The sequence below is a fragment of the Thamnophis sirtalis genome, unplaced genomic scaffold, assembly GCF_051295495.1.
Source record: "Thamnophis sirtalis isolate CommonGarterSnake01/CBP01778 unplaced genomic scaffold, rThaSir2_p1.2 scaffold_6, whole genome shotgun sequence".
Lineage (NCBI taxonomy): Eukaryota > Metazoa > Chordata > Lepidosauria > Squamata > Natricidae > Thamnophis > Thamnophis sirtalis.
Window position 1 is genome coordinate 122,096,399 of NW_028261386.1, and position 19,530 is coordinate 122,115,928.

The following is a 19,530-nucleotide window of genomic DNA, read 5'->3' on the forward strand; positions in this document are numbered from 1 at the left end:
GTTATGTACCCGTTATTCTCTCATATTCCCACATTGCCATCACCTGTGTCACTGCTTCCCTTTTTGCTAATAATGATAGGCTGTTAGTTATCGTTTTTATGAAGATGGGGAGAATGTATAGGATGATGATACCACCTGTGGCGATTAAACCTATTAGAGCCACTATAGCTTGCAGACCAGGCAGTTTAGGGAACCATCCACTAAAAGATCTCTTTAAAGTTATATCCACTCCATTTCTGGTCAGCATTATGAGTGAGTTGTCTCATTTCAGTGGTCAATTGTGTAATGACTTTTCCTGTTTCATCCATTTGAAAACAACAATTAGAAAGGTTAATTTTTTTCCCCACACACACCTCCCTCCTTAGCTAGGATATAATCCAGGGCCAATCTATTTTGGTATACTGCTATCCTGAGTTTGTCCGTGGCTCCAGATAATACATTTAGGGCCTTATCTAACCTTTTACCAGCCAGATCCAACACCGTTTGTGATCGGATAATTCTGTTTAACATATAGATAGGTGTCAGGTATCCATATGACCCATTCTCTGCCCAAGTAATTCACCCATAGGTACAGACTATTCTTTCCGAGTCCCAAACATCAGCCTTTTCATACTCGACCAACTCTTTACAGGGGAAATTGGAAAATGCCGTTTCCATGTCCCTTCTACGCCTTTGCAGGCCTACCAGGTCATAAACAGGGACTCCCAGAACCTGCCTGGACTGGATGGGTAATAGGAAGAAGGAAGGCTTGATCCATCCAAGAACACAGGATCCTGACCAATTCCTTGATAATCTCTCATATGCAAGGTTGCCATCTATCCAATACATATTATCTGGGGCAATCCACACTTCTGATTTACTACCCAGATAATGAAGTATGGTGGTATCAAAGTTTTCAGGCTCTGTTCCATTATTGGATGACGTCCAGAATTTATATTCCTAGTCCCAGAGCCCTAAACATATGAGGTCTCCCACCGTTACATTCTTGTTTCTTGTAAAACAGTTCCTTCCCACTAAGTTGGTTGACAGAGTCCAGATAATCTAAACATATTATTGAATATCTGTGGGATAGCTTCCAAGACTTCCCATGGCCACTGTTCTCCCATTTTCGTACCACTGCACATAAAACAGTTTTTTTTTTCTTTCGTAAGAGTTTTCTCTTTTTCAGCCAATTGTACAAACAGATTTTCAACTCTCATTCAGGCAATTCTAATGTTTCAAATTCCCGATATTATAACTAAATATACTTCTATGTATTTGTTTTAGTTTTTTTTTTTTTCAATTCTAGCCAACCCTATGGATCTTTTCCTTTTCTATCTATTCCAATTCCAAATTCTTTATATTGTGGTCCATTTTCCAGTGATGAATTGGTGTATAAACACCTTATACCCAACACACAAAACACAATCAATACAATGAGAAGAACAACAACAATATCCACAAGTACAATTACAAAACCAAGACATCCGGGAGGGCACGCAATGGAATTTGTTCAATCATAGTTTTCTGCAATTGAGGGAAGAGCATAGGCAACCACTCTGCTCTTCATAACACAAAAATTAGTCCGAGTGCAAATATTTCCCTTCCTATCAGTAGCATGATTGTCCACCAGTCCATTAAGTCCATTGAAACTTTATTTATAGGCCGCCCTTTTCCCTGAGGGGACTCAGGGCGGCTTACAATTCATGGGAGGGGGTGTGCAAGACAAAACATAAGACAGTACGTGAATAAAAAAATAAACAATAAAACACAACTTTCATTCAACATTCGGGTGGGGCGGATTGGAATCTTTATCCCCAGGCCTGACGGGATAGCCAGATCTTAAGGGCTGTGCGGAAGGTCTGGACGGTGGTGAGGGTGCGAATCTCCATGGGGAGATCGTTCCAAAGGGTCGGAGCTACTACTGAAAAGGCTCTCCTCCGCGTAGTCGCCAGTCGGCACTGACTGGCGGATGGAACTCGGAGGAGGCCTAATCTGTGCGATCTAATAGGTTGAAGGGAGATAATTGGCAGGAGGTGGTCTCTCAAGTACTCAGATCCACTACCATGGAGGGCTTTATGGGTGGTAAGTAGCACCTTGAAGCGCGCCCGGAGATCAACAGGTAGCCAGCGCAGCTCGCGGAGGATAGGTGTTATGTGGGCGAACTGCGGTGAGACTCTACCTTCCATTCCTTTAGGGCTGGCACAGGCTCTCTCATTCAGAGGTAATGAGTCCCTTTTTCAGTAGTTTGAAATGCAGTCTCAGTAGTTTACAGGACAATTAAAGGTCCTTCTCAACTTGGAGTTTGTTTTCCATCTCTCCAGGTCTTCATCAGCACCCACTGTCTGCTTTTAACTGGTGCACTGCAAAGTTCAAGGGTGGCATTTTGCACATGAATGCCTTTCTGTCTTAAGAGAAAAAAAACATCTGGACAGTTCCTGTACATATTTTCTAAACATTTTGTCTTTTAATTCAATGTTTGGTAGACCTTCCCTCCCCATATTTGGTATTCCAAATAACATCTTACATGGTGATATTCCCACTTCTTTCCTCTGGGTACAATATGTTCCAGCAAAATTCTAACAATAGTATTTGCATTTGCATTTCCCCCCATTGAGTCAAACGATCCACAATAACCAACAAACATTTCATCCTTCCCATCCTATTCTTCATCCTCATCCATCTGTCAATATACTTGCTGTTCCTAGATTACCTTGATCCAGAATGTAAGCTGATTTTTGTATAAATTGTTATTTGAATACAAGGTTAAGAAAGATTATCTGGAGGGTCTACACGAGGGTGGAGTAAATATGAGAGGAGCAATGGATGAGGATAAAATATATATGCGGACACAGGTAAAGGCAGGATGGGAGGTATAGAATTTATATGCGGAAGCAGGTAAAGATATTGTTTAAGATTTTAAAAATAATGAGAAGCTGAGGTTAATGTTAGAGAGTATATTGACTTTTCTTTCTTGGGGGGAGTTTCCCCCCCTTTTTTTCTTTTTATTATTCTTTTCTTTTTTGTTCTTTATTTATTTTATTTTATTATTATTATTATTATTTTGTAACTTCTAATCTATTTGGTTTCAATATACTCCAGACTTTGCTTGATAAAGAACGATGCCAGGAATGGGACCTGGGAAGTCGGAAGGGGGTCAGGTAGGGGGGTTCAGGGGGGGGGAGGGTGGAAATATAGACTCAATTTTCAGAACAATGAATGCACTTGGATACTGTTGCTTTTTTCCCTTTTTTTTCTTTTCGTTCTTTTCCTTTTATTTTTCTTTTGTTTTAGTACAAAACAAATAGACCAATGAATACTAGAAATACACCGAAGCGAGGTGTAGAGGGAAAGAAGAGGGGGGAATTAAGAGGGAGTGAGAAGGGAATGTAAAGAGGGTGAGATGGTGGGAAGGGGAGAAAGGAATGGCTGAGGGGGAGGGGAAGTAGAAGAGGGGATTGTTGGAAGGGGGAAATGAAAGTTGGAGGGGTAGAAGGAAGGGTGTATGTAGGATAGAAGTGTTATGAGTTGTTTATTGTTTCTTTTTTTTTTTAACTGCACAGTATTTAAGTGATTGTATAAAGGAAAATGAAAATGTAATAAAAGAATCTTTGATAAATATACTTGCTGTTCCCTCTCTCTTTCTATTTTATTTTGTGGACAGTTTCTAGAAAAATGTCCGTCCTTTTCACATCTAAAACACCGAGTCCTTCCGCTTTGTCCTGCCCACATTCCTCTTCCCCTGCCTTGCCACCTTCCTTTCCATTATCCTCAATTTCCAAAGTCCCTTCTCTTTCTTTTCTGGTCTCCTAACCTCTTATCCATCATTACTCCTATAACTGACAACACTTTCTTATCCTTTCTTTCATCTCTGTTCACATATACTTTCTGAGCTTCTGTCACAATTTCCATTCCACATTTCCCATCTTTTAGATTTTTTTTTCTAAAAGGGGCAACAACTTGTGTCTTGAATAAATATCTTAAATAAGATCATTTGTTTTAGGTCAGTTTTGCTGGTTGGATTAGACAAATTAACTCTCCCACCGCAATTCCAGTGTTAATTATTAACTAATATTTTGAGTGTAAAGGGCCTGAAATATAATTTTCAGATGTCTGCTCTGCTGTCTCATTTATGGAGGACTGACATTGAAGGACACATAAGAATTTTAGGAACAATGTGCTTGTTATTTCAAGTCATGGATCTCCACAAAATTGTACATTCAACATAGTATTGAGGTAGTTAAAAGTATGAAGAATTGTATGAGCAGTATTGCAATTTGAAATCAGTATCATTCCTTTTCTGATGTATTTTGCAGTCCTTCATCCCCACATAAAGGGAAATTGTGAGAAATGACATCATGTAAAAAGATACCTCAGACACTCAATTCTGTTACCCAATCCATTTCCCCCCTCAGACATGCAAATACAGTAATAATAAAATATGCTTAGGAAGGAAGTAGCATTTCCCCAGTGTATAAAATGTTTTCAGAAAGCTTTACTTCCTTCCCTCAAAATTCCTCATTTTTATAAGGAGACACACAAAACACATTATGGCATAAAATAATTACTACGGAGGATAGCTTCTCCTCCAAATTAAAGAATATTTTCTCACAGCATGATCAGCTCAAAGAGAGCCATTTTAAGGCCATTTTTCTTTAAATGAAAACTATTTAGGATGATCTCTTTTTCATTAGGGAAGGTCTGTCTATCTTCAGGTTCTCCATCCATTTATCACCTCCATTCTCAGTCATCTCTAAATACTTGGATCGCACACCACTGGAGAAAAGTATATCAAATTAGTCACTCCTCAATCTTAAATGCTGGCAAGGAGAGACTCAAAATTCTTTACTACCTATTAATTCAAATAATTCTAGTTTGGGTAAGGATAGAATCTAAGGACTTAAAGACACTCCTGATGATCATATGTAGCACCCTTATTACGACTGCTTAGCTCACATTATAAAAATGCCTGAATTGCAGCTGATGTGGCCAAAGAAATAGAAATATGGAAATACAGTTATGCTGTAAGAGTCTGAGAACTTCTATTTCTCATTCTGCTCTTTGGCCAACATAAATAAGGCTTTATTTCTTGTAAGTATTTCAATTGTACCTGGAAGCCAGAAATCAATACAATGAAGAAAAAAAAGCACCAAAACTTTTTGGACACAAATAGTTGGTTGCATAATAAACTGCAAACAAAACTCCATTTTCTTTATGGTATAGTACTGGCTTCATTTAAATACAACCTGCCTATTTTTCCCTGTCTCATTGCAAAGCACATTTAGGTGAAGGGAGTACTTGGATCAACATCTCCACTCCCTTTGGTATTTGCTAATTACTCAGGTAATTACCCTGAGAACAGAACCCGAGGCAATCTAAATAGAGTACTTCGGGTCCCTGCTCTGAAATATATTTGGATCAAACTTTTGTGTCAGTTCTCTGCTTTTAGTAAAATGTGAGTTAGTTCAGATTCCATTCAGATGGAAGCATATTCTCATTAAGTAGGTTAAAACACGTACAAATGCAAACAAAATCTTTCAAAATCATTTCTTTTTATATAGGTTTAGTTTTACATCTTAAACCTCAAAACTTTCCCAGAATTAATTAAAATTATATTCAGAGCAGAAAAGAAAATATAAGAAAACCAAAACAATGAAAAGCAAAGCTACATGAGCAGTCCACCCAGTAGCCCCTCCTTTCTCAGACAGAAGGGTAAAGAGAAAAAAAAATTGTTAAAGAGAGCAGAAAAGCCAAGTCCCACTTTCCCCCTTTCCTGATACTTGCTCTTTAAAGGAAAAAAAATCCTTAAGTTAATCAGAAAAAAAAAATTCTATTAGTAGAAATCTATGCTCTGAATGGAGGACAAGAGCAATTTTATAGGAAATTACATAACATTATTTGTGATATAACATGACAACATTTGCATTTTGGGAGACTACAATGCAATAACTGATAAAAAAAATTAGACTATAAAAGCAATGAGACAAAAAAGGGAAAGAAAAGAACTTTACCAAAAACTTTTTTTTAAATGGTAGAGGAACTGAAAAAATGAAAGACGTTTGGAGAGAAAGAAATCAGGGCATAAACTAATACGCATAGTACTCAAATAAACACCAATCATTCTCCAGAATTGACCTGGTCTGGACATCAATAGAATTGCAATCAGGAAGTTGAAATTGACACGAACCTCTCGGTGGGCCATAACCCAATGATAATTAGTTTGATAGGAAAAAAGAGGACGACAAGATGGACATTGAAAAGATCAATTTTAAAAGATGAATAATTTAAATCAATGGTAGTCAACCTGATCCCTACCGCCCACTTGTGGGCGTTCCAGCTTTCATGGTGGGCGGTAGGGGTTTTGTCCAATACTGAAGCACTTTCCTTTTTTAAAAAATTTAATTGACTTTAAAAAAAAATTCATAGCATTATTTAAAAATTGTCATTAGGTTTTCATAAAATTACCATTATTGTGGAACTGGTGGGTGGTTAGAAAATTTTACTACTAACAGAGATACAAAAGTGGGCGGTAGGTATAAAAAGGTTGACTACCCCTGATTCAAATTAATGATGGCTAAGCAACTACATCTCGTCTTTAAAGAAGACAAAAAAGAGGATACATCTCTAAAAAAATTATGGCGAAGGCATATATGAGGGGAGTTGCCATATCTTATACGGCGAAAGAAAATAAATTAAAAAAGCAAAGATGGAACTTTCTGGAAAAGGAATACAAAAGACTGGAGGAGAAACTATAAGATAAGCCACAAGAGAGAAATATAAAACAACAAATGGACTTAAACATAAATTGAGTCTACTTGAAAAAAAGGACTTGGCACTGTTGGAAGAAATGTCCTTCTGGGTTCGGCGGAAAAAGACACTGGAGACATGGAGGCTGCTTGGAAAGATGCTTTATTGGTGGACAGGACCACAGGGCTTGAGCCCGGACAGAAAAGGTGATCACATGCTTCAATGTTGGTGGAGAAGAAGAGAAGGGCTGAGGGAGGGGCTTGCTAGGCTTTTTATAACCTGTTCAATCCCACCTCTTTGCTTCCTGTTCCTGTGTAAGAAATGTATTCTGATTGGTTGTTAGACTCCCATGGGGCCATGCAGGGGCTACTCTCTAGGCTGTGTTTTGAATCCAGGTATGGATGAGTTCTCAGATGCCATGTGGTCAGTTGAGTAAAGGGCCAATATTATCATCCCTTTACTCCCATCCCCCCACTGGGGCTGCAGTGGGGAAGTCTTTATTATGTAAAAGTGGACTAGCTTGGCCCATTAACAGTGGGGATGGGCAGGAAGCTACAGGTAACTATTCTGTCTCTTAAAACATGTTTCTTTCTCCTCACATCCAGAGAAATATTCTGCCTTTTCAATATTTCCTAGGATATTTCATTTTTCTGGGAGAGGGTTGGATGATAACTTCCCACAGCACAACAGATAAAAAGGATAAACCAAAACGCTTTTGAGAATGCTAATAAACTGGGGAGATGGCTAGCATATAAACTGAAAAAAGAGAAAGAGAAGGGATGGATTAACAAATTACAAGATGAAGAGGGGAATATACACTATCAAAATTAGGAGAAGAAAAATATAGCCCAGGAATTTTATGAGAAATTATATAAAGAGACTGACTACCATGTAGAAGAGAAAACATTACAATGTCTTGAGGAATTGCCAAAAATCCCAGAAGAAATCAAAAATATGTTAAATGAAGAAATAAGGATGTTGGAATTAATAGATGCGATACAACAACAACAACAACAACAACAACAACAACAACAACAACAACAACAACAAAAAGACACCAGGTACTTAATAAGGGCAGCAAGACTGCTGGTGGCGCAATACTGGAAGAAGGAAGATTTGCCTACTATTCAAGAATGGACATTAAAAGTAACAACCTTAGCAGAGATGGCTAAAATATCAGCATATCTTAAGGACCACTCAGATGAGAAATATAAACTGGAGTGGAGAAGATGGATTGACTATATTCAAAATAAATACGGGACTAAGAAATTCCAGATAGTTTATGACTGAAAAAGCGAGGAACGATATAATCTGTTTAGAGATAGCCAAACAAAAGAGGAGTTAAAGCTCAAATGAAAGATGATACTAACTTTAAGTTTATTCTAGTATATGCTTGTTAAAGATTTATACCCTGTATTTGTTCTGGGAAGTCGGGGGGGGGGGGGGGAAGAGAGGTTGGGGGGGTTCGGGTGGAGAGGGTGGGGGAGGGGAGGTAAATATTTGTAAAAGTTTTTTTTAAAAAAATGTTCAATTAAAAAAAGGCACCAGGCCCTGACAGTTTACCAATAAAATTATATAAAGAATTGCAAGATAGTGTAGGACAAATTCTACTTGAAGTATATAACGCAGTGTTGGCAGAAATGAAGATATTTTGTGCGCCGAACCAACAGTAATGCCAGTAGCAACCTACCCCCGTTATTATAAATCAAGTCCTATAAAAAGAGGGTATCTGAAAAGAATACAATTTCAGAATTGGAAATAACAGAATGGAAGTTAGCAGGTCAATGTTGATGTCTTACATCCTGCAACAATACCTTATAGCACATCATTAAACAATATCTCCTATCTATTCCCAAGTCCTTGAGAAGTCCTCAACGGGGTGGATAAAAATGTCAAACTCAGTACAAACATCTGGTTGATTGTGCAATGAACCATAATAATAAAGGCAGCAAAGCCCAAAGAACCGGAGCTATGTTTTAAAATCTTCTAATTGGTGAAGTATCTCCCTTTCTGGCAAGGAGCTAAGCCTTCGACTGTCAGCTTTACATCTCGGATCCTATTCCCTTAGATCCATCTTCCAACTCAACTGAAGATTAGTTACCAACTTCAGCAAGGCAGGTCGCAGCCTGTTGCAAACCAGCCAAGCGGGAACACCGTTATTTCCATTTCTGACTCAACCCATTAGATGTCTCCTCCTAGCAATCCAATTTCTTTTCCCCTAATTTGCTGGGCTTGCGCTTAAAAAACTTCAATTTCTTTCGGCTGACGGACCTAAGGCAGCGAGAGAACGTGCACCGTGGACCAGAAAGGAAGCGCGTAAAACCCCCGCCGGCTCTGCTTTCTCTCCAGCTCCCTCTCCCCGGCCTTTCCAGTTGGAGGGTGGGGACTCGTTGGCACGAAGGCCCGTCCTCATTTCGGCAGGAGCCTCCGAGTGGCATAGGAGGGGGGCGGAGGAGGAGGAGGAGGAAAACCCTGCCTTTGCAGAAGGCGCTACCCCAATTTTCGACACAAGGAGCTGCTTTCACTTCCCGAGTTAGCGCGGTTTAGCCCGAAAAGGCAAGGGAGGCGCCGCGAGTGGGAAGGGGAGCACCGTTGTCTCCAGTTCGGCTGCCCGGTTCCCCAGAAGGAAGATGCGGCTCTTCATGGACGTTGTTCCCGCTACCCGGAGGAGCTCTTGGCTGTTCCCCATCCTCCCTTTCATTTGGGGCTTGGTGATGGCTTCGTCGCTTGTTAACGCTGGGTAGGAAAAATAAAAGGGGTTGGGTAGAAAATTGGGGAAGAGCATGTTTTTGGGGGAATTATGTTCTCCACGGGAGGCCTAAATTTGCATTTTGCTAATCTGGTGCAAAAATGCAGGGTATTAGCCGCTGAGTTTAAGTTGCCCAAACAACTACTTTCTGGATACAGATGATTGCAGGCATGAATTGAAGCCTGGGGACGAAGACATTATTTTTCTTCCCATTATTGGAGGAAAACTTCCTTCCTTCTGCTTCTGTATCTTCATCTCAGTATCTCTCAGAGATTCAGGTCTCTGTTGCTTAAGTTTTAATCGTTTCCTAATCTAGAACTATATAAGGATGCAAACAAGTTTTTTCCTATATATCCTATATATTTCCTATATATCTTCCTCTGCTTTCATATCCCCCCCCCAAAAAAAAACACTTTAAGAATTTAAAATGGCATAAGAGATGAGAGCAAGACACAATTTGTGATGAGTTGCCTTAGTTCCCTCAAAGTTGTTGTAGTTCATACAGACAGCAATAGTAACATAATATTATGCATTTTAATAACAATTATCAGTGAGTATCAAGACTATTTATTTTTGTGATTTATAGACCCACATACCTATTGTTGGTTCCTAAAATAATCCGACCTGGAGCAAATCTAACTATTGGAGTTGGGCTGTTGAAGGAAAGCCCCCCGAGCATTAGAATACAAGCACAAGTACTCTTGACAAATACATCCATAATACAAGGAGAAGCAGTCTTTCAAAGAGGTAAGATGGTTGCCTTGGCCTGCAATGAATGCAATGAGATCTATTTGTTTTATTTATTTATTAAATTTACATGTCACCTATCTCACTATACAAGGTGACTCAAAGCTTCTTTGTGTCAGTAATTAGCTTCTATGATTACAGTACAGTCCTAAACATATTCATCCAATTCTCACTGTATTCCAAGTGTTTTACTCATGCTTAGGATGGCAGACAAAGATGGCACTTGGATGGGGTCTTGTTGAAATAACTGTGGATAGAAATTTGAGTTCGAAATGGTCCCAATTGCCCTAAGGTATGCGGTGTAATCTGTATGGGGTTACAAATATAATTATTTGCTGAGGTACTAGCAGTTTATAAATATTAGATCTTGAATTCTGAAGGAAGAGAAAACTATACATGATCTTTGCCTGTTTCCTTGACTTAGTTGAATAAGGAATCATTGCTATTAATATAACATCTACCTGCGATTCTTTGAGCCTAATACCACAAAGTATCTGAAATAAAGTCAAAATATGTTTTTGATCGTTCAATAAGTCCCCAATCAAACTAATTTATATAGAGTCATCATCTCTCCCATGAGGTCAGGGCAGTGTTCCTACAATTTAGTTTTTATCCTAAGGAAAATTCCTCTTGCCCAACTGATTATTCTTAAAACAAGTCAAGAATAAATGTGGATATGTAGTTAAGTAGAGATGAATGAACAAAAGTTTCTTCTCTGTTGTTGCTGCTATCGACATAATAAATGGCTAATGGTAGAAGTGGTTTTATAAAGCAACTTCCTTCCTCTCTGTCCTTCCCTCCCTTCCTCCTCTCCCCCGTGACCCGTCAAAAGCGCGGACGACAAAAGCGCGATCGACAAAATCGCGCCTTTGACGTCATCACAGCGCGACGAAAAAGATCGAAAAATTCAAATAAAAATTAATAAAAATTAAATTAAAGCAAGCCGATTCACATAAAGGTAAGGGTTAGGGTTAGGGTTAGGGTTAGGGTAAGGGTAAGGGTTAGGGTTAGCTTTAGAGCGTTAGCGTTAGCGTTAGGGTTAGGATAAGGGTTACCGTTCCGTTTTTCGTTACTTTAACGGTTAGGTTTAGGGTTAGGTTTAGGGTTAGGTTAAGAGTTAGGGTTAGGGTTAGGTTTAGGGTTAGGTTTGGGGGGGTTAGGGGAAGGTTTTAGCTTTATTTTTACATTTTTTCGATCTTTTTCGTCGCGCTGTGATGACGTCACAGCGCGCTTTTGTCGAGCGCGATTTTGTCCTACGCGCTTTTGTGGTGGAACCCTCTCCCCCATGCATTTCAGTGAGAGCAGATCAGATATTATATTTTCTGATAATACCTCTTTTAAAAGAAATATGGCTTGATTAGTATGCAGTTGATACTTTCAAAGAATTAAATGGAGGAGTGTTACTAAAAATAAAGCTGTTGTTCTTCTACTGATTGATTTACACAAAGGAAGAGTGCTAACTTTCAAAAGCATTGGCAGCAAAATCTTTTGTTAATAATCTGTGCCTCTTTGTATCAACATATTGTTTTTCACAAATTAAGTATATTGGGGGGGAGGGTTGTATTGCATTTCCTCAATAGAAGAAGAAATGTAATGTTTTTACAACAAGAACACAACTTTAGAGGCAAGTTTTATGACCTCTTGGCAACAAATGAATAGCAGCTCTGTGAGCTATTTTCAAATAAGTCAGTCATTCAAACACATTTTGAAAATAGTATTAATAGCAGCTTCTTTTCCCAAACCATAGCAAAGAATGACAGCTTTACACACATGGGGCTTTCCATATACAAAGGAAATTCCTGGGAACAGATCAATTTTTTTAAAAAAAATCTGTATGTCCAATTGGGGTATAAAAATGGTCTTAGGGTCTTTCCTATTTGTTTCTAACACACCTTGGCAACTTCCTTTTTGTGCTGGGTCTCCCTTGTTAAAGATGAAGTTGTGCTGTGCGCCTTTTGAGAAATTGTAATCTGACCTAACCAATGATTAGTGAAGGACGTTTTATAATGAAAAGGAGTTTGGTTTAAAAAAATCAGAGGTTGTTAACAACCTTACAAGTCGTCCCCAATTAACAATGGAGCTACATGGGGCTGCCCTTGAAGAGTGTTCGAAGACTCCAGCTGGTCCAGAACGCAGCCGCGCGAACGATCGTGGGTGCACCCAAGTACACCCACGTCACACCTATCCTCCGCGAGCTGCACTGGTTACCCATTAGTCTCCGGATCCGCTTCAAGGCGCTGGTCGTTACCTATAAAGCCCTTCATGGCATCGGACCTGGGTACCTGAGAGACCGCCTCCTGCCGATTACCTCGCATAGACCGATTAGATCACACAGGTTAGGCCTTCTTCGGATCCCATCTGCCAGCCATTGTCGGCTGGCGACTCCCCAGGGGAGAGCCTTCTCTGTTGCAGCTCCAGCCCTCTGGAACGATCTCCCCGTGGAGATCCGGACCCTCACTACCTTCCCGGCCTTCCACAAAGCCGTTAAGTCCTGGCTTTCCAGGAGGCTTTCGAAATATCCAGCCCCTCGGAAATTGTGACTGTTGTATATTTTAATATGTTGTCTTGTGTATTATCCCCCTCCCTTGTTTTATTGTAAGCCGCCCGGAGTCCTTCGGGAGTGGGCGGCATACAAGCTCAATAAAACTAAACTAACTAAACTAAACTAAACTAATTTCCATCAGTATGCAATATGGTTATAAAGTGCAGCATCATATGATAGCATCACTTAGTGATGGCAATTCAGAAGTCCCTCTTGCTGTCGTTGAGGTTCACAGGTCTTTAAGTGATGACTTCTGTACAATTTCTGATTTCCAGTAAGTAAAGTCAGTGGGGAAGCCAGCAGGAAGTTGCATGTCCCAGGTAGCTCGCAAGTAGGCTAGTCAACAGTAAGTGATTGCTGCCTGGTGCGGGAGGGCATGTGAAGGCGCATGAGTTGTTGGTGTGATGCCATTGTACTGGCATTGGGGTGGCTGGTGTAGGATTTAGGAGAGTACATAAGGGGCTGGTGTAAATGTGGCAGAGTATGTATGTGACTGTTGAAGGGTGTGGAAGACTTATCAGTGACTTACAACTTTTCTTACTGTGTTCCTCATTGACTTTGCTTGAGCTGCAATTTTGAGAACTGGTCGTAAGTAACCTTGCATGGTGGCTGAACAAGTAACCATTAATCTGTATAGAAGTAGGCACTCTTTGCATGTAGCTACCTACACCCTGCAAAGAAGAGAGAGAGCATGTACTGTGTGCAGCCTCACCTGGGAGAAAAGACAGAAGGAAATGAACTGAGATTAGCAATTTCCTAAACAAACACCAGGTAGAGTTGATGAAAGAAATGTCCTTCTGGGTTCGGCTCCAAGTGGGGAAAAAGACACTGGAGACATGGAGGCTGCTTGGAAAGATGGTTTATTGGTGGACAGGGCCACATGGCTTGAGCTTCTGAACAGAAAAGGTGATCACATGCTTCAATGTTGGGTGGAGGAAAAGAGAAGGGCCGAGGGAGGGGCTTGCTAGGCTTTTTATAACCTGTTCAATCCCACCTCTCTGTTTCCTGTTCCTGTGTAAGAAATGTATTCTGATTGGTTGTCAGACTCCCATGGGGCCATGCGGGGGCTACTCTCTGGGCTGTGTATTGAATCCAGGTTTGTTTGAGTTCTTAGATGCCATGTGGTCAGTTGAGTAAAGGGCCAATATTATCATGCTTTTAATCCCATCCCCCCTGCAGCTGCAGTGGAGAAGTCTTTATTATGTAAGTGGACTAGCTAGGCCTTCTTAATGGCCCATTAACAGTGGGGATGGGCAGGAAGCTACAGGCAGCTATTCTGTCTTTTGAAACATGTTTCTTTCTTTTCATATCCAGAGAAATATTCTGCCTTTTCAATATTTCCTAGGATATTTCATTTTCCTGGGAGAGGGCTGGATGATAACTTGCCACAGAGTGATAGATAAAGAGGGGATACAGTAAGCCGTTAATTTTTTATCTGCACTCTACTCTCACTTTTGGTCCATATGCAGTAATGTAGCTGAAGAATCAGTTAGCAGTATCCAGATACAAATTATGCAAGCGGGGTGTGTTGTTACAGAAGCCCTGCACCTTTGCAGCGTGTTAACATCACATGCATTTAAAAAGGAATGGGGGCTTCAGTTCCCATCTTGCAAATTTTGAATCATTGCATGGAAGCATGGAAGCTTGGAAGCTACAGGCCCCCAAACTAACACTTTAAATATAAGTACTGAGAAGTGAGATAGTATTTGGAAGCTACTCAGTCAGGATCCTCTCTGATTCACTGACATATAAGGAGGAATAAAGTACAATCATCCTTGCCAGATTCTGTTATTACAGCCTATCCGGGACTGATAAAAACATTCCTTTGAACGTTCTGTTTGAGCTTTCGTTTTTGAACGGAGAAGGTGGGGGTAGGCCTCCTCCGAGTTCCATCCGCCAGTCAGTGCCGACTGGCAACCACGCGGAGGAGAGTCTTTTCAGTAGTAGCTCCGACCCTTTGGAACGATCTCCCCGTGGAGATTCGTACCCTCACCACCCTCCAGACCTTCCGCACAGCCCTCAAGATCTGGCTATCCCGTCAGGCCTGGGGTTAAAGATTATAATCCGTCCCCTCCCGAATGATGAATGAATGTTGCTTCTATTTTTAATTATGTACTGTTTTTATATGTCATTGTGTGTACTCCCTTCCCTATACGTTGTAAGCCGCCCTGAGTCCCCTCAGGGAAAAGGGCGGCATATAAATAAATTTATCTATCTATCTATCTATCTATCTATCTATCTATCTATCTATCTATCTATCTATCTATCTATCTATCTATCTATCTATCTCAGTAAAGTAGAGTTCTAGCCCTCCTTTGAAGTTGATATTTCTGGGCTGGTCTGCTTAGTGGGCTGTTCTGACCCCCACCTTGTCCGTTCAAAAACGAAAGCTCAAACAGAACGTTCAAAGGAATGTTTTTATCAGTCCCGGCTCTTGCTGGCTGCGAACACAGATAAATGCTCTGGCAAAAGTCCTAGCTCATAAATTGCTACAAAACACGATTATATAAATCAAGGCACTTATCCAAGTGCTTTTCTTGATGGCTGCACACGAATGGAGAACGTTGACTCGAACAGAAACGGAACATTGACTTCTGCCACCAGGGCGTGGCACCATCAGTCTTTTATCCGCAGGAGGAGATCCTAACGAGCCACAGCTGCTCGTTATCATCTCCTGCGAGTCCTCAATTGTTCCTTACGTCGGTCAGCCCTTCTCCTGTGTGCATCCCGAAACAACTCACAGGAGGTTTCTGTGTCAGCCTCTCTCACTGATCCAAGGCTCAGTCATTACCTGGGGACCAACTAGTCTCTCTGAGCCCTGCTCGGAGTCAGAACCCTGTCCAGGCCCTCCGCCTCCTCCAGGTCTGACTCATAGGGCCCCTCACTGTCAGAGTCTCCTGCCGAACCACAACAGTGAGCTAACATCTAGGCACTGGGTTTTGTATCAGCAGTAGTCCAGCCAAGCAGTGATTAAGGCTATTACTATTTCCAAGGTACTCTGAAAGTAAGTATGGCTGTAATAGACACTAGTGCATCAGTCAAAATTGGGAAAAGACCTCTCTAGCTTACACCAAATTACCAGTGAATCTTGATTGGCCCTTTGCTGTTCTCCTCCAAACTTGATTCTTGCTACAAATGTGTTACAGGGAAAAAAGAAAAAAAAAGAGAAGATAATGCCTTGCATAGCACCTTGTGCTCATAGAGGAAAGACAAGATGTAAATTTAATTAACAGTTATCGTATTGTATGTACAAGAAAGCGATGGATCCTTTTTGAGCTGTCAAATGGCAAATTAGATACGACTCAGAATGTTCAGATGATAAAAGAGGATTAATATTTAAAAAGCATTTTTAATAAAACGCTAAATATTTTTGCACAGCAAATAATTCAAGAGGGAAAAAACCCCTATGATATAATTCTATTCCATTCCCTGTTGGCAATGCACTCAGTGATTTATGCGTGCGTTATACATCCCAGATATATTAAATATGTTATTTATTTGAATCCTAAAACTGGTATGCAGGTGTTTATTAGTGAATTGCTAAATTATTTTGTCATTTCTCTTAACATAGGTTAAATTTCATTTCTCTTCATTTTTTAATGACTAGGATACAACTTCAATTTTTTATATGGTTTGTTCTGCAACAATGAAAATTGGCTGCTACAGAGATAATGGTTAGGTTCATACACCACACTAAATCATAATCTCCTTAATAACAATGTTAGCTTATTAGTGACTAAATCATAATACAGTAAGAAGTGTCACAATCGGTAAACCAAAGTTAAGCACAATATGGGCCAGCCAGGTATAAGAACCAGGTCACTGGATGCATCAACTTGTTTAGGAAGAAAAACATTTTCTATATTCTGTAACACATTCAAAAAATGAAAGTAAATGTCAAGTGGTAAGAATGATTTGCATCATCCAACAAAGAAGGGATATAATTGCTTCTTGCCTCAGTGAAGGAAGAAATAATCATGCTGAACAAAGGAGTTAGGAAAAAATTCAAGCAAACCCCTAAAAAATTGAGACAAGCAGTGATAATAAAATATTGGAAAAAATATCTGGAAGCCTGTTTATATAAGAATATAAAGTGGCTGAAACTGTACATTCGGTTAGAATTTGCTGATGAATGCTAAGTTATAAACACAGTGCAGCAAAGATTATATTTAGTCATCTGAGCCTCCTTTAAAACTCACTTATTATACCCTGCCAGATGACACATTAATTTCCAGGGCTGGTCCTACAAAAATTGAAAAACATCCTGGAAGAATGATTCTTGAGTAAAATTTTGCATTAGCTAATTAGTATAAACGAAACAGTTCCAATGCGTCTGTGTTGTCGATTAAAACAAAAGCTAACAAATAATGCATCTTCTCAAATTGGTGTAATAATCAAGTTTTGTAATACAGTCAGAAACAAATAATGGCATCCAATACATGAGCTCTTATTCACATTTCTCAGATTCAAATGGTATCATCCAGATGATAAAAGTTTTCTATTGAACCCAATTTCTCCTTTAGAGACAAATGACATAAGTGCAATGCCAAATCTTGATGGTGAATCCAGTAGCATCTGACCAGTTTTGAGGTTTAAATTGGATCTTAGTCTCCTCAGTTAAGGACTCCATAGGCCAATTGTTGGGTTCAGATATTATCCAAACTTTAGAAGATGATAGGGTTGCAGTGATAGAATCTAGTTATCCAATGAGCTTCTGCGACTGAATTAGGTCTCTCTATCTTGCCAGTCCAACATCTTAACTGCACCACTTTAGCTTCTACAAAATATGGAATAGGATGCTGCTGGGGAAATACACGGGGCAGGAATTTATTTTTACTACCAGAAACAGAGCTTTCACACAATTGGCATTTCCCCCAATCAGCTGAATTTCAAAAGCCCGTTGCTTTCAGGGGAAAATATATTCGTGGCTGTATTGTTGGCGTTTAGTCATTTGGATCAGGGGTGTTAATTCTTTTTCACACCACTAGTTAAAAAGAAAATCCAGAAGCACCTGATCAAGAGGCAAACCTCTAGTGACAGAAAAATGGCCATGTTTCAGGTTTCTTCCAGTCTCCCACAGTAATCCATTAAGTTCTTATGCAGCCCTAAAGTTTCATGGAACAGGGCTTACTCCTGAGGCTGACATACTGTAACTGGTACAAAGATCTATCAGTGAATCATGATTGACGCATTGTTGACCCGTGATCCAAACTATTAAAAATTATTAAACACTTTATCTAATTAATACAAGGTACCAGGGTTTTTTCAAAAACCTACGGTATGACTTTTTCATTTCGAAAACTCTGCAGTACTTTATATAATGATTTTATACAATAAACACATTAAAAATACAGTATGGATGTTTAAATGTACGCATGTCTGTATTTGAATATAATTACATTTCTGAGATCTATTTTTTAAAAAAAATTCAGTTTCATTAATTTGGCTTAAATTATTTCCCTACTATTCCCTATTAACGTTAGTTAATACAATTCATGTATATTTTCATGTATAGTTATCTGATTGCCTTAATTTTTTTATTCCTTTAATTAAAAAAAGCGATGTGACATGCTGAAAACTATGACTTATCAGAAATTATTCATACACTTCTGTGTGTGCGCGATAAACCTCACCCAAATGTGGTTGCTTATTCATCAACATACATTTTGCTTTCAGATCTTTATTTACGTTATACGACCACAAATGGAACATGGTATTTTTTATTTTTCCTTTAGACTTGAATAATATTTTGTGAGTAGAACAAACAGGTGAACATGAATTTTTCTTTCAGCGTATGGTGGTAGTAAGCTGGGACTAGCCTGATTGCATGATATTAAGAAAGAACCAGAAATTTAGCACAACTTTCTTGTAATAGAATGGACTCTAGTTATATGAGTAATGTTTGAGTAATCCCTTCCTGCAGGCTGAATAGAAGATGGCTTCCTTAGATTATTTTTTTCATGGTAGATCAAATAAGAGAGAGCCTGCTGTTAAAGTCTGTTCCCTTATTTTTTTATAAGTGGTCCTTGACTTACGATTGAGCCTGGCAATTATGGTCATAAGTCATGATGGTTGTAAAGTGAGTCACCACGTGACCAGACCTATTTTTACTATCTTTTTTGAAGTGTTGTTAAGCGAATCCAGCAGTTATAAATTGAATGCTGTGGTTGTTAAGCAAACACAACAGTTTTTAAGCGAGCCCACTATTAACTGGGTTAGATTTTTTCCATAGACTGGAAGTAAACTCTGATTTTCAGCAATGCCATCATAAATTGCGTGACCCGACAAATGCGCGCACGACAAAAGCGCGCCAACAAAACTGCGGCGAGAAAACCGTGATGTCATAAACACGCCCACAACAACGCGCCAACAAAACCGCGCCCACAGCGTGATTTAAGTTAGGGTTAGGGTTAGGGCGCGCTTTTGTCAGCGCGCTGTTGTTGGCGCACTTCTGCGCTCATTCATCGGCACAATTTCGAACTTGCAGTTTTCTTGCCCCGGTTTTGTTGGCGCGCTTTTGTCAAGTGCGCGTTTGTCGGTGAACCCATAAATTGTACTTATGTGATCATGGGACACTGCGAATGGCCATATAAGCAGGCTGGTTGCCAAGCACCTATGACTGTGGGGGAGAGTGATATCAGAACTTTGACAGTGGATTGTAAGTCTCTTGGGGGTCCTTTGTAAGTTCAAAATGGTTGGTGGCAATTAGTTGAAAGTTGAGAGATATCTCTATGTTCCTGCTTTGTAAAACCTAGGTTAATTCCTC

At 39.7% G+C, this 19,530-nt stretch overlaps 1 protein-coding gene across 3 annotated transcripts in view; it reads left to right on the forward strand.

Annotated features, from left to right (window-relative positions):
• The window catches only part of LOC148045175 (CD109 antigen-like), an 83,191-nt gene that overhangs the window by 4,255 nt on the left and 59,406 nt on the right, over positions 1–19,530 (forward strand). Inside the window, exons 2-3 of one of the 3 annotated variants that reach the window (XM_087718865.1) lie at positions 9,329–9,466; positions 10,062–10,222. In XM_087718865.1, the coding sequence (XP_087574991.1) occupies positions 9,357–9,466; positions 10,062–10,222 (271 nt within the window). In that variant the 5' untranslated portion in view covers positions 9,329–9,356. Of the gene's footprint in view, positions 1–9,157; positions 9,467–10,061; positions 10,223–19,530 lie in introns of those variants that run through there. The other 2 variants (XM_087718864.1, XM_087718863.1) reach the window with 2 other exon arrangements.